Genomic DNA, 14,453 nt, shown 5'->3' with positions numbered 1-14,453 from the left:
GGATGAGTTTTCGTCCAATTCTAGATTTGTGCACTGAGGTGAATCAGATGCCAGGACTGGTTTGTCATGGTAGATCTTTAGGAAGCATACTGCCAAATTCCATCCTTCCTCAACTCAGGAAGTTCCTCAGGCTGCTTTCGGGGGCAAAGTGTACCAGTGTTGGGTACTTCCTTTCAGCCTAGTCTTGTCAACCCGTAATTTGGCTCAATGTGGAGCAGATGGTGGTTCGGGCATCAAGATGTCATCCTCGCCTACATGAAAGTATGGGGAGTTTAGGCTGAACGCAAAGAAAAGTGTGTTTTCTCCATTACAGAGGACTATTTTTTCAGGTGTTGTGTGGGATTCGACGACAATGCAGGCACATCTATCTCCTGCTCGTATCGGTTTGATCCTTACAGCCATGAGCAAGATAAAGCTAGGCCAGTCATTCACTGTCAAATGGTTTCAAGACTGTTAGGTCTGATGGCAGCTGCGTCCAATGGGATATCCTTTGGCCTGCTGTGCATGAGACCTTTGCAGTGGTGGCACAAGACCAAGGGGTTTCCCTGAGGGGCAACTCGTTCTGCATGATCAAGGTTATGCACAGGTGCTTCGTACTTTGATTGTGTGAAAGAAGCCTTGGTTCTTGTCCCAGGGTCCTGTGCTGGGAGCTCCTTGTCGTCATGTAACGCTTACGACGGATGCTTCCCTCGGGCTGGGGAGCATTCATGCATGGTTACTCAGTGTCTGTGGATGGGTCATCATCTCTCCTGGCACTTAATTGCCTGGTGATGATGGCTCAGGCTCTACATCCCTCTGCACCAGATTCAGGGAGCAGACATCCCTTCAAGGAAGGGGCTGAGGCCCGGGGAATGGAGCTCATATGGAGGTGCAGATGTGGCTGGAGCTGCCTCTGTACTTAGTTTCCCTTATCATTCTACTCCCTGGAGTTCTGGAGAACAGAGTTATAGAAGTGTGTGTTTAGCCTCTGATGGGCCCTACTCATAGACTCAGGTCTCTCAACTGAGGTTGTTGAGGACCTGCTCACTCTAGAACTCCCTGTAAAAGGACACTTGTGGGAATCATCACTTGGATCCAGTTAACTGCCTGGTTGGTATAGTGCTGGAATTTCTGCAGGATTGATTCTCCACAGGGTTATCCCCCTCCACTCTAAAGGTTTATGTGGTGAACTAGCTGCTACGCGTCTTTGGGTGGTATCTTTAGGGAGAAACCGCTGGTGTTTCCTTCGTTGTGCGTCTGATCATGAGGAGTATGGCGGCTTTGTAAGCCTTCTAATAGGGGTATCCCGATAAGAGGTGTGTGATGCGGCGGGCTGGTCCTTTCCGCACACATTTGTCAGGTTTATAAGGTTTACACCTTGGGGTCCCAGGTGATTCTGTCTTTGTTGTGCTCGCCTGATTTCACACAAGACAGGCACTGGTCACTATTGCAGCATTTATATAGACATTCCCATAGCGTCAATCTCGACACAAAGCGAGTTCCCTTGAAAGGGAACGCCTCAATTACGACTGTAACCTAGGTTGCCTGAAGAGGGAACGAGACGCTGTGTCACCCTGCCATACTTCCGGCGTGCCAGTGATTGACATGCTTTGCCCTATCAGAGGCTGACATGTTTGGTCTGGGTGCACTTCCTGCCATGACGTCACCCGCCTATACACTGAAAAAAGTGAAACATCAGTGCAATTGATTCAAAATATATATTTACATTGGTCCAATGGAAAATTGTGATTTTCAGTTTATACCTTCTGTTTTCACTTTGCCTCAAAGTAAGTATTACGCCCTTTAAAACATTACTTTTACTTGAATGGTAGTTTAAGGTTAAACCAAAGTTTGGGGTGTCATGTGATCATGTGACGTCATTACGTCTCGGTCATTGTTCTTTCAGTTCATACTCGGTGATGGTAAGCTACTATTGTGAGATGGCCCTCACTGCAGAACACGAAATCCATGCATCGGACACATTGCCACCTTGCCCATGTGTAAGCAAAAGAAAATGTTACTGGGAAAGTGCTAATTTGGTCATATTTTGATGAGAAAATGCTTCTTTTTTTTCCCATCAGTTCATTACATTTTGAATTCGCTAGAGACCAAAACCAAGTCGTCAGCAGGGCGTTTTACTTGCAATTTATAATCATCCTACTCGAAAACTTGCTTGTCTCTGGAAATCAGACTGTGAATCCTGAGTCTTGTGTATATAATATAAACCAGCTTAATCTCATCATCAACATTTTTTTACTTGATTTTGGGAACTGTCTGTGTCATTTATGTCGGTACATTGTAGCTCGTCTTTTATCAGGTTGTCCAGAGGGATGAAGCTGAAACAGAGCTTGCAAGTTCCACAATGGCTGTGTTCGTCATCAGGGAAGAGGGTGATTCTCTCAAACCACCACATGACATTGGTATAGTCATTGAAGGTGTGAAAGTCCTGAACAGTTTGCCATCAGTTGCACATGCATGTGCCATGTTATTTGGCCTAATTTATGTGCTGAACTTGAGCTATCCAGGTGAGCTGGAACACACCTTTGATGCACTTCAAAAGTTATTTATGGAGATTGAACCAAAGAAAATGACGCGCAAAGTTCTCAGCCTCAATGTTAAGCTGGGAAAGTAAAGTTGCCTAGAGAAATACATTTGGATCCGTTTCATGCGTGGTATTTGGTTCTGTTTTAGAGCTTGTACTCAAATACATTGCAGGTTAATGAATCACTGTTCAATGAAAAACACTTTAAACTGATGTTAAAGGATTAGTTCACTTTAAAAAAAAACTTTTGCTGATAATTTACTCACCCCATGTCATCCAAGATGTCCATGTCTTTCTTTCTTCAGTCGAAAAGAAATTAAGGTTTTTGATGGAAAACATTCCAGGATTTTTCTCCATATAATGGACTTCAATGGACCCCAAACGGTTCAAGGTCCAAATGACCGTTTTAGTGCAGCTTCAAAGGGCTTTAAACGATACCAGACAATGAATAAGGGTCTTATATAGCGAATCCATCGCTCATTTAAAAAATAAATAAAAAAGTTAAAGTTTTATAAGCACAAATGCTCGCCTTGCTCTGTTCTGTGATGCGCGTTCGTGACTCTCTTGTTCGAACTCGTTCATCAAAATGAACAAATCTTTTTTCGAGTCATTTTGTTCATCCATGTGTGAAATTACAGTTTTTCTCGATTGCTTAAACACTATAACCAGGCTTTTGAACTAAAATTTCAAAACCATAATGCCATTTATCAAAAAGCACACCCATTTCACTGAACTATGAACACTATTCCCCTGTTTTGACACATTAGTCAGATTTGTTGAATTGTCACAGCAAAACTCTACACACAAATCCGTTCATTTCTAATGGCCTACACCATGTTGTCATTTAGAAAGCACTAGCATTCAAAATTGTTCACTCAAGTCAGCTCAACTTCAGCTCAGTTAGCACACAATTACCCAGGTGAAAACACTAAGAGTCAAAATTGAACACACATCAGTCAGATCCTTCAATAGATAGATAAAAGGTTATACAATCTTTTATAAAAGATAAAAATCAGTTTACTGAGTTTTGGAACAATGGATCCACAGAGAAATTAAGCAATAGGTCGAGGAGGGAGAGGAAGAGGAGGAAGAGGAAGAGGAGGAGGAGGGAGAGGAATAGGAGGAGGAAGAGGAGGAATAGGAGGAGGAAGAGGAGGAATAGGAGGAGGAAGAGAAGGAGGAGGAGAAGATGGAGGAGGAGGAAGGGCAAGGGCAAGAATACAAGCAGTCTCGGATGAAATTCAAGCCACTTTAGTTGGCCATGTACTTGTCCATGGTATGACTATGAGGGAGGCTGGGCAACGAGTACAGCCAAATTTGAGTCGCTTCACCGTCGCCTCCATCATCAGAACCTTCAGGGAGGTGTGGTGGCAAACACATTTCTATCACTGAATAAGAGACAAACATTCCCAATTGTCTTTGATGAGGTTTATGTTCTTGCAAGAAAAGGCCAGCAGTCGTACAGTCACACAGAGTGGCTGCAGAGTGTGACAGTGAAGGGAGGGCATCCTTTCTCCTTTATAGTCTTGACTCACAGAATGTTATCTTTCTAGGCCAATGATGGTATTTCAACCAATATTATGTGGAACATTCTTAGCCTTGTTCATCATATTGTATCCTTGAGTTGAGGCATGTACCAACACTCTTTACCATTTCAATACAATTCCATATTTGAATAAGGTTTGTGTGTGCTTTTTTACTGTTATATGATGCAACATGACAAGCAACATGAATTACCAGTTTTGGAAATGTTGTTTTGAATTTATAGCACCAGTGTGTAAGACTATGTTGTAGTGTGTGTATTTTTGAGGGCTTGTGTGTCCTGTCTGAGGGCAAAGCTTGGTTTTTCAGCAAGAGTAAATGGTTTTGAGTGTAGAGCTTCATTTTGACCTGAAAATAGGATGTTTGGGGAATTGGGTGAGATGTTATTTGTGTTTACTGTTTTGAGAATACGAGGCATAGTTTCAAGAAATGTGTTTAAGCAATCGAGAAAAACTGTAATGTGGGAAAAAAATAAATACTCTGAACCCCAAGTGAATTTACACAAACTGAGAAAGTCAAAAAGTGTTAGGTTGTGCACTGCTCTCCCCCTATCTAATGTTTGAAATAATATGGATGTCAACATGTGACCAACAGCACAACTAAATAGAACAAAAATGGTTGTGGGCATTTTTAATTATGCATGCAAGCTTTCAAAAATGAAAGTGAAATTGAAATAGAGAGATATACACTCACGGCCACTTTATTAGGTACACCTGTCCAACTGCTCGTTAACACTTAATTTCTAAGCAGCCAATCACATGGCGGCAACTCAGTGCATTTAGGCATGTAGACATGGTCAAGACAATCTCCTGCAGTTCAAACCGAGCATCAGTATGGGGAAGAAAGTTGATTTGAGTGACTTTGAACGTGGCATGATTGTTGGTGCCAGAAGGGCTGGTCTGAGTATTTCAGAAACTGCTAATCTACTGGGATTTTCACGCACAACCATCTCTAGGGTTTACAGAGAATGGTCCGAAAAAGAAAAAACATCCAGTGAGCGGCAGTTCTGTGGGCGGAAATGCCTTGTTGATGCCAGAGGTCAGAGGAGAATGGCCAGACTGGTTCGAGCTGATAAAAGGGCAACAGTGACTGAAATAACCACTCGTTACAACCGAGGTATGCAGCAAAGCATTTGTGAAGCCACAACACGCACAACCTTGAGGCGGATGGGCTACAACAGCAGAAGACTCCACCGGGTACCACTCATCTCCACTACAAATAGGAAAAAGAGGCTACAATTTGCAAGAGCTCACCAAAATTGAACAGTTGAAGACTGGAAAAATGTTGCCTGGTCTGATGAGTCTCGATTTCTGTTGAGACATTCAGATGTTAGAGTCAGAATTTGGCGTAAACAGAATGAGAACATGGAACCATCATGCCTTGTTACCACTGTGCAGGCTGCTGGTGGTGGTGTAATGGTGTGGGGGATGTTTTCCTGGCACACTTTAGGCCCCTTAGTGCCAATTGGGCATCGTTTAAATGCCACGGCCTACCTGAGCATTGTTTCTGACCATGTCCATCCCTTTATGGCCACCATGTACCCATCCTCTGATGGCTACTTCCACCATGTCACAAAGCTCTAATCATTTCAAATTGGTTTCTTGAACATGACAATGAGTTCACTGTACTAAAATGGCCTCCACAGTCACCAGATCTCAACCCAATAGAGCATCTTTGGGATGTGGTGGAACGGGAGATTCGCATCATGGATGTGCAGCCGACAAATCTGCGGCAACTGTGTGATGCCATCATGTCAATATGGACCAAACTCCCTGAGGAATGCTTCCAGCACCTTGTTGAATCTATGCCACGAAGAATTGAGGCAGTTCTGAAGGCAAAAGGGGGTCCAACCCGTTACTAGCATGGGGTACCTAATAAAGTGGCCGGTGAGTGTATATATACCGGTTCTGCTGTAGGTCTTGCTTACAATGAGATACGCACAACTGTGCTCCAGGACAGACTGATATAAATATATCGAAGGGGGAAAAATGGGATCATCAGAATCAACACCAAATCCAGGTGAGAGGGTCATTCTTTTTTTATAATTTTATTTATTTATACAGAACACGTATGCACACACCATAGATTTCAAATTGATACATAATACCAAATTATTGTTAAACTTAATTTATTTTTCATAGAACTGGATAGACCATGGAGGAACTTTGACTGGGGGTAAGCTATACATTTAAGCTATTCTGTCTAAACAGACAGTTGGCTACTTTATTTCGCTTTTATGCAGGCTATGTATTATCTTTGTGCATAGCAGTCAAAACAGTAATCTGTTCAGATAAAAGTGCAAATACTGTGTAAGCTAAGAATTTTATTTCCTTGTAAAATATTATTGGTTTCTCTCCCCATAAATTTTACCAATTAGAATTATTTGTTGTAAGAAGGACCACAATCTTGTGCATAACAATATATTTGAAGTAATTCTGCTCAAGTCTTGAGTTGTATGCTGGCAAGGCACTTTAGGGGACTCAAGCAGTTGGACGTGGAAAATTATGATTGGCCATGATGATCATGTGTGATGTAACTTTTTAACATATGTTATTATAACAAATAATTTTATTACTTATTTTAGCATTAAAATGTATCCAACATTTTACTTGGTAAAAATAACAAAAAGTAGAAAAGGGTCAATTTAATCAATTTAATGACTATCCTCAGAAGTTATCATTAATAATGACAATGTTGGCATTGAAACTGCCAGATAAGTAATTTGGCAACAATAATTGATATTGAAATAGAGAAATTTACATAAGATCTAAAAAAAGGTATACATTACCTAAAATCCCAAAAGAAGTGGATCATTTTGTTACTTCTTAAGGGAAATTAGCATTATATCATTTAATTTCAAAAACTGTAATGTGGTAGGCTAATGCTATTCCAAATAAGACTCCATTGTGCCACATAGAACAAATCTGCTTTGAGTTCTGTTCTGTAAAATTGTGTTTTGATTTGACAGAATAAAAGGAGCTCTCAAAGAAAATCTGGAAAACTTCTCTCCTAGTGATCAAAATGTAAAGGACATCAAGATCCTGGTAGCTGGACAAGTTGGAGCAGGAAAGTCCAGCTTTATTAACTCCATCAATAGTGTCTTTCAAGGACGGATCTGCGCTAGAGCGCTAGTTAATGCATCTACTGGTCATAGTTTCACACAAAAGGTATACCTATACAGTAGTTGAATGTTTTCTAAAAGACCCAGAAATGTCTGGTGACAGTGCATTTAGCATTTAAGCTAATTGTTGTATGAGGATTTCTGGGAAATTGTTCACAAAAATTTGTGCTTCTATATTTTGATCTTCATTTGAAGCTCAAAGGATTCACCATCAAAAGTGGGGGGAAAACTTTGCCCTTCGTCTTCAAGGACATAATGGGCTTAGAAGCTGAGATATTGGCTGGATCACAAGCAGATGACATCATCAATGCTGTGTTTGGACACGTGAAGGATGGCTATAAAGTAATAAACCACTAAATTAACATTTTGACAAAGTTTGTGTGTGTACAATAGGTTTGACGTTTAACATATTTTTCTGAATTTCCAATCTCAGTTCAATGAGGAGCAGGCCCTCACTCATGAGGATCAACATTACACCAGTGACCCTACCCTCTCTGATCAGGCTTTCTGCCTGGTGTACGTCATAGACGCAAATACAGTCCAATTCACAGATGCTAAACTTTTTGACAAGCTGAAGATCATCCGCAAGAGAATCAGTGAAAGGGGTAAAACTGAATGTTTATTTTTATTCATGAGTTCACATACATTACATAGGAGAGAAGTGCATAAAGCGAATTGGGTTTGTGTGTGTGTTTTCGATGTCCAGACACAGGCTGAATTTTAATGCCAAATGCAAACAGGGCACGTTTCAAGGCACAACTTTTTTGCCTAATTATTTATATGACCCAGACAATGTATGTGGGTCAGTTATGTAGATACTGTCTGCACAACAAAATGCCATACATGTGCTAAATTTTGTTGAGGAAAAAAAAACTTGTTTTAGAACCTTTATTGCCTCTGCATTTGCTGTAGGGATTCCTCAAGTGGTCGTGATGACCAAAGTGGATGAAGCATGTCCGCTGGTCAACAAGGATCTAAGGAAGATCTACACTAGCAAGAAGATCAAAGAGAAGGTATGTGATGTCATCCAAAGACATACACGTTTCAATGTTACACATTGCAAGTATTCCACATGTTGATCTGATTCTGTCTAATAGCCACATCCAATTTTCTGACCTAACATTCTGTTCCTGTCCAGATGGAGATGTGCAGTGCCAAAATTGGTGTGCCATTGTTAAACATCTTCCCAGTGAAGAACTACCATAAAGAGATTGACACAGAGGATGACATTGATGCTCTGATACTAAAGGCACTTGAACAGATTGTTTATATTGCCAATGATAGATTGGTGGACAATGAAAGCTACTGACAAAAATCAAGCATATAGCATCAGTTCTGGCTAGTCATGTTAGTCAAGCTCACCTCAGCTGACTCTCAGCTGATCCACGTCTACCTATAGGAATACGAAGCATATCACTGTATTCATATAAGCTCTTTCAGTATTATCAGCATATCTGCATGTGCTGCAGGGGTTTTTTGCTCAGAACAGAACCATACCGCCAATCCAAACTGTATGCTAATTGGCAATCGTAATTGACATCACATCTATACAGTTATTGATGCATTTGGAGTGGGTCATTCTTTGAATGTGATTTTCTTTATCAATGAAGAAAGATTGTGGATTAAAATTACTATAGAGGATTATGTTTTGTGTTTAATTCTATAAATAAATGTACAGGTTCAAAGTCAATGAATATCTGGGACTAAAAATCTAATGTAAACCTGATAATTAATAGAAAGATTCAGGATTTGATTGAGTTTTTTAAAGAAATGAAAAGTTATGAAGTAAAATTTTTCAACATTAAACATTTAAAACTATTAAATTACACAAATAAGTAAAGTGGGTATAATGCAATGACACACTTATATTTTAGATTATTTAAAACAATTATGAACAAAACTTTTACTTATTGAGATCTGTTGAATAAATACTATTTAATCTTTAATTGTTAATTTTTTCTTGACATTACATGTATTTAGCCTGTCCCAAAACAGTGAATCTGGAGCAATGGGTACATTTAGATTGAGAGAAAGCATGACTTTCTTGAAATTCATGTTGAAATGTATTCTCTGCATGATCACCTCTAAACTAGCTTGTCTAACTAATAAAGCATCGTCTACTAAGAATATAATATATATGAGTATATTCTTTTTTTTGTCACTGATTTTACACCTTCAGGGTCGGTACACCCAAACAGATTAAATTAAAGGGGTAGATAACCCAAACATTTTATTTGGGTGAGGATGAATACATTAAAATTTCTGTGTGAATTATCTTATTTAATACATTTAATTATCCCTTTCATGCATGAATTATGATAACCTTAGTCAGGATTTTTTTTTTCCTATGTGTTTTTATTGCTCTTAGGGCATGAAAAACAAGATTTGATTTTGTTATTTTTTTATTTTTACAAATTTTCCAAAGAGATTTTCAGGTGTCCACTTGAGTGGACAGCATGCATTTATGGTTTAAACTGAAGAGATACTATATTACAACATAATACAATAATCAAACAGATAAAGTATGTGTATTTAACAAACTAATCAATACAATATTATAAAATCATGTGAAAACTATAAAATATATACAAAAAATATAAATCCGAAATATTGCAAAGGCAATTGAACTTCATACAAGTTGCACTTCGTGTATCGTTGATATCAGAACATGAGGACGTGATTCCATCAGAAATTTCTACTGCCTGTCAAGGTACAACAGTGGAAACCACTCAGATGCTCCCTCCAGTGTGCCAGAGTATGTCAATTTACCTTTATTAGCTGATAATTCTGATTATGTTCGAGATAGACACATTTCTAGTATAGGCCTCTTCTGAGAAAACCTAGCGATACGTATTTTTCAATCTCATCTGAAATTAGCAGTGTTGGGGCATGCATAACGCATTCAGATTACTTTTTTGATGTTACAAGTAAAGTAATGTGTTACAAGTAACGTGCATTACATAATCAGATTTGTTTTAATGTTACGAGTAAAGTAATGTATTACAAGTAACATGTATTACCTAATCAGATTACTTCTTGATCTAACAAGTAAAGTAATTAATTACAAGTAATGTGCAATACGTAATCAGATTACTTTTTGTTGTTACGAGTAAAGTAACGCATTACAAGTAACATGCATTACGTAATCAGATTACTTTTTGGTGTTACGAGTAAAGAAAAGCATTACAATATCGTACATTACGAAATCAGATGACTTTTTGATCTAACAAGTAAAGTAATGCATTACAAGTAACATGCATTACGTAATCAGATTACTTTTTGATGTTACGAGTAAATAAATGCATTACAAGCAACATTCATTACGTAAACAGATAACTTTTTGATCTAACAAGTAATGCATTACGTAATTAGATTACTTTTTTGATGAAATGAGTAAAGTAATACATAAATCACATAAATTATGTAATCCCATAACTTTTTTCGATGTCAATGAAATTAACATTCTAATAATACAAATACATTTATTTACAGTCAAAAAAAGTCACTGCAGATTAAGTATTTTCAAAAACAATATTCACAGTATAAGTATGAATTGTTGCTGAAATATAGCCATTGATGCATGAGGTCCACTACAGTGGACAGGTGATTAATCAGATTTTTCTCCCAATCTAAAATCAAAACTTGGAAAATGTTACTGTCATATGACTCATTAGATATTGCTTGATGCTGCAATATTTTTTTTTTACCTACAAGAGTCTCCTAGGATAGAAGGAATGGGTGGATATTCCGTAGCAACTTGGCATGTCTGACTGACCATTGGCCATCTTGGTTTGGAGGGGGAAAACCTCCAAACACAACAGCTTGCAACTTGGTTGCAATGTATAGGATGATGCACCAGGGTCCACTGAAGAGATTGATGTGCAACTTTGCCATCAAAACCCTTGCAAATTCAAGAAAATGCTTTTTTAATAGCTGTCCACTGTAGTGACCACTATGCATGAAAGGGTTATATTATTGAATAAATACTCATTTGATAATGTTCATTTAATGTATTATTCTCTGGTATTTTGAGAGCTCATCGTGAACTGCATGTAAAATGCAAAATCAAGTCAGATTTAGAGGAACAACAATAGGAACAATTTAACATTTCAAATTGTTTAATCATTCATTTTGTTTTGCTAAGGTATTGGTTGCATTTTGCAATTCCATTGACGTGTTCTTCTATTAACATAAAGGGCTAATACCCCAAAAACTTACATTTCAGTTTTACACTTATCAACCTAATTTCATCTATGAAATAGGAAATGACATCTTGCATACAAATTAAATCAAATACTCATTTGCTATTGTAACTCAATCATGATGAACTGCAAACAGCATGACTGTGCAAAGTCCAGTCATATTTAGCTTTTACTTCCAAATTACTTTCAGTTTCTATTTCCAGGAAATTCAGCCTGTTCTTATGAAATGAAGCTCTAGCATAAGTTCTGCCCGGAAGACTCAATTGTTACGTCACTCATTACCTTCTCATCTATCCAGTAGGCTTTATGCCGAGCGTCACGTGACCAAACCGGAAAACGGGTCTCATTGCATCCGTTTGTCAGAGAAAGTGGTAACGGCCGTAAGAACTAACTACGATATCTATGGATTTTTAAGGTAATCAGCTAACCTACTAAGTTCACTTTGTTATTGGTGTTTTATGCTATTTAAATATCTAAACGTTAGTGTGAAGAAGAAAAATTAAAAAACTTTTAAATATCAATCTGCACATGCGAGGGACATTGGTTACGCTCATTTTTGCTTGCTCCTTATAAGTTATCTTGAGTAAAACCGCAAAAAATTTCATGAAGCACATACAAAAGACCTGAATCGGAAGCGATGTGATCTGTTTTCCGGCTTGGTCACGTGACGCTCGGCATAAAGCCTATTGTGTTCTAATACTTGCAGTATAAAAGACTACTTACACATGTCTGAGTTCGCAGATGCTGACGCTTCCATTTATCTCCATCCTCCCCACCACCAAAAGACGGTTCCTTCCCCTCCATCCTCCCCACCACTACCAGGATGGTCCCTTCCCGTACCTCACAGGGGGTCGGATGCACCCCTGCCTTCGTCTTCAGGCAGGAAATGCAGAGTCCGTACTCTCAGATTGCGAGCTACTGACGGGGCCTACTAGCCTGGCAAGCCAGACCTACATCAAGATGTTAGGTCTGGAAACTCCCAATTGGCTTTATGCACAGCTTCACTACTTCCTGAACTTCAGCCAGCCCTTTGTTTCCTGTCTGTCATTATTGGACAAACTGATTAATTCAGGTGTGCCTGGCCTCAGTAACAATAATCAGGCACACCTGGATTAATCAGTTTGTCCAATAATGGCAGACAGGAAACAAAGGGCTGGCTGAAGTTCAGGAAGTAGTGAAGCTGTGCATAAAGCCTATTGGCATACCTCAATCCGAGGGGCGGGATAAACGCTTGTCTTTCCATATCCCTCAGCACGCAATAGGACAGCGCTACAACCAACCAGAGCATTGAACGGTTGTGGCTGATTGAGTCCTGTGCGTTTTTCCACCAGCAGAGCTAGTTGATATATTAAACTTTTGCCGTATCCGGTCGTCAAAATTCCGAACACATCTTCCTTTTTTAAGAATGACTTAAGTGACATTCTCTTAACTCCAAGTCCTCCAGAGTCGTGGCCAAAGCCGATTCGAAAGACTGCTGTTCGCCAGCAGCATCTTCTTTGTTTTCAAGTAGCAGGGAATTCAAATCACCTATGGAAATCACGTGGGGGAACCGTCACAACTCTGCTATCATTATGTTAAGCCCGCCCACCAACTCTATACAAGATGTGATTGGCCTGACCAGAGTTTGGTTTTTCCAGCTCAAATGCCAACGGAGAGTTGCTAGACCACACTTTGCTGCAAAATACTTTTTGCTGCCGCTTGGGTGCGTCTAGATTTCTAGGCTAGGGGCCTATACGCCAAATAACTTTATATCATAATATTGCTTGCTGCATGGGCTGTTAAAAGCAGGTGTAATTTAGGAAGCGGGTTTCCTGGCATATGCCTCCTGGTGAAATGGCAGCAGTAATCCGAGCAAGACGAAGGCATACGCTAAGGAGACGAGCTGAAAAGATTTTTGCCACAAGAATCACACATTTTCAGTTGAGTGAAAACGAAATCATTAAGCGTTACAGATTAAGCAGCTATATTAGTTACTGGAAGAAATCAAAGATGACATCGAATCTCCGACTCAGCGTTCACATTCCATTCCAGCAGTTGTTAAACTCCTCGCTACATTACAATTATTGGCATCAGGATCATTTCAAACATTCATAGCATCACCAGTGGGAATATCGCAGTCTGCAATCAGCCATATCATAGTACAAGTAGCCTACTTGACGTGCGCAATTTATGGTATATAGTGTGGGTGGGCTGGGGACAGGCGCTGATTACCTGATGAACTGCAGGTTTGGTAGGCCTACATAACACGCACACTGCGGTTTCACATCAAGCGCTTTCTGCGTCTTGGCCATGGCGCTCTTAACGCTGTACGTACATCTGGCCCACAGTTGTTTAAATTAAACAGAGTAATAACAAGAATCACATGATTGCTATGTAGTGTTCTGTCTTGTGTTTTAGGATGAGCAAAATGTTGTGGCAGCTCTCGTCCGAGGTTGTATACGTGCAGATCTAACTTTCAGTTTCACTTTAGATATTGTCATTATTTCAATGGAAAGTAAAGGATAATTTCTGTATAAGTGCGCTCTAATTCTTTTTTAGCGATCATATTTTTATAATCGTAATAATATGGGTGGAGGTCAAAATAATTTTCCCTGAAATTTTTTTTTTTTACATTTCTGTTTGAAATTTGAACCTCACCCTCTGACTACTTGGAATATGAAGTTAGCTGTTGTGTTTTTTCTACTTTGCAGATCTATTGGGTTCATGTTTCTTTTCATGTGCATTTAAAATGCATTTATTTTACAGATTAATTTAATTATGTATGTATATATTACAGATTAATTTAATTATGCATGTATGTATATAATAATAATATATATATATATATATATATATATATATATATATATATATATATATAATTAATTATGATTTAGGACTAGGTGAAACAATCCCCTGTTTAAGACCTGAGGTATGAGTGGTGACGATCCATCCATCGGAGTGGTTTCCTCTCTGTAGTGGTGACCGGTTTTAGTGTATATATATATATATATATATATATATATACACAGGGGTGTCGGACAGGGGGTAATAGTGGAACAGAGGAACAGGGGCACTCAGGGGGGCC

At 38.9% G+C, this 14,453-nt stretch overlaps 1 protein-coding gene across 1 annotated transcript; it reads left to right on the top strand.

Moving 5' to 3' along the window:
- The first annotated feature begins 6,051 nt into the window (after positions 1 to 6,051).
- Positions 6,052 to 8,547, top strand: LOC130090963 (interferon-induced protein 44-like). The gene is made up of 7 exons (XM_056258608.1): positions 6,052 to 6,082; positions 6,205 to 6,238; positions 7,032 to 7,230; positions 7,380 to 7,526; positions 7,618 to 7,789; positions 8,097 to 8,197; positions 8,323 to 8,547. Exons 1-7 carry the CDS (start codon positions 6,052 to 6,054, stop codon positions 8,491 to 8,493), a joined length of 855 nt encoding a protein of 284 aa, XP_056114583.1. The 3' UTR covers positions 8,494 to 8,547.
- Positions 8,548 to 14,453: the final 5,906 nt, after the last annotated feature.

This window comes from Rhinichthys klamathensis, unplaced genomic scaffold, assembly GCF_029890125.1.
Source record: "Rhinichthys klamathensis goyatoka isolate OS25496 unplaced genomic scaffold, OSU_Roscu_1.1 h1tg000157l_1, whole genome shotgun sequence".
NCBI lineage: Eukaryota > Metazoa > Chordata > Actinopteri > Cypriniformes > Leuciscidae > Rhinichthys > Rhinichthys klamathensis.
Note: the sequence above shows the minus strand (reverse complement) of the source record. Positions and strands in the feature narration are given on the sequence as shown.

Coding starts and splice junctions, on each gene's coding strand:
- LOC130090963 (XM_056258608.1), top strand. CDS start 6,052: ATGGGATCATCAGAATCAACACCAAATCCAG. Junction 6,083..6,204: donor AGAATCAACACCAAATCCAG/GTGAGAGGGTCA, acceptor TATTTTTCATAG/AACTGGATAGACCATGGAGG. Junction 6,239..7,031: donor TGGAGGAACTTTGACTGGGG/GTAAGCTATACA, acceptor TTGATTTGACAG/AATAAAAGGAGCTCTCAAAG.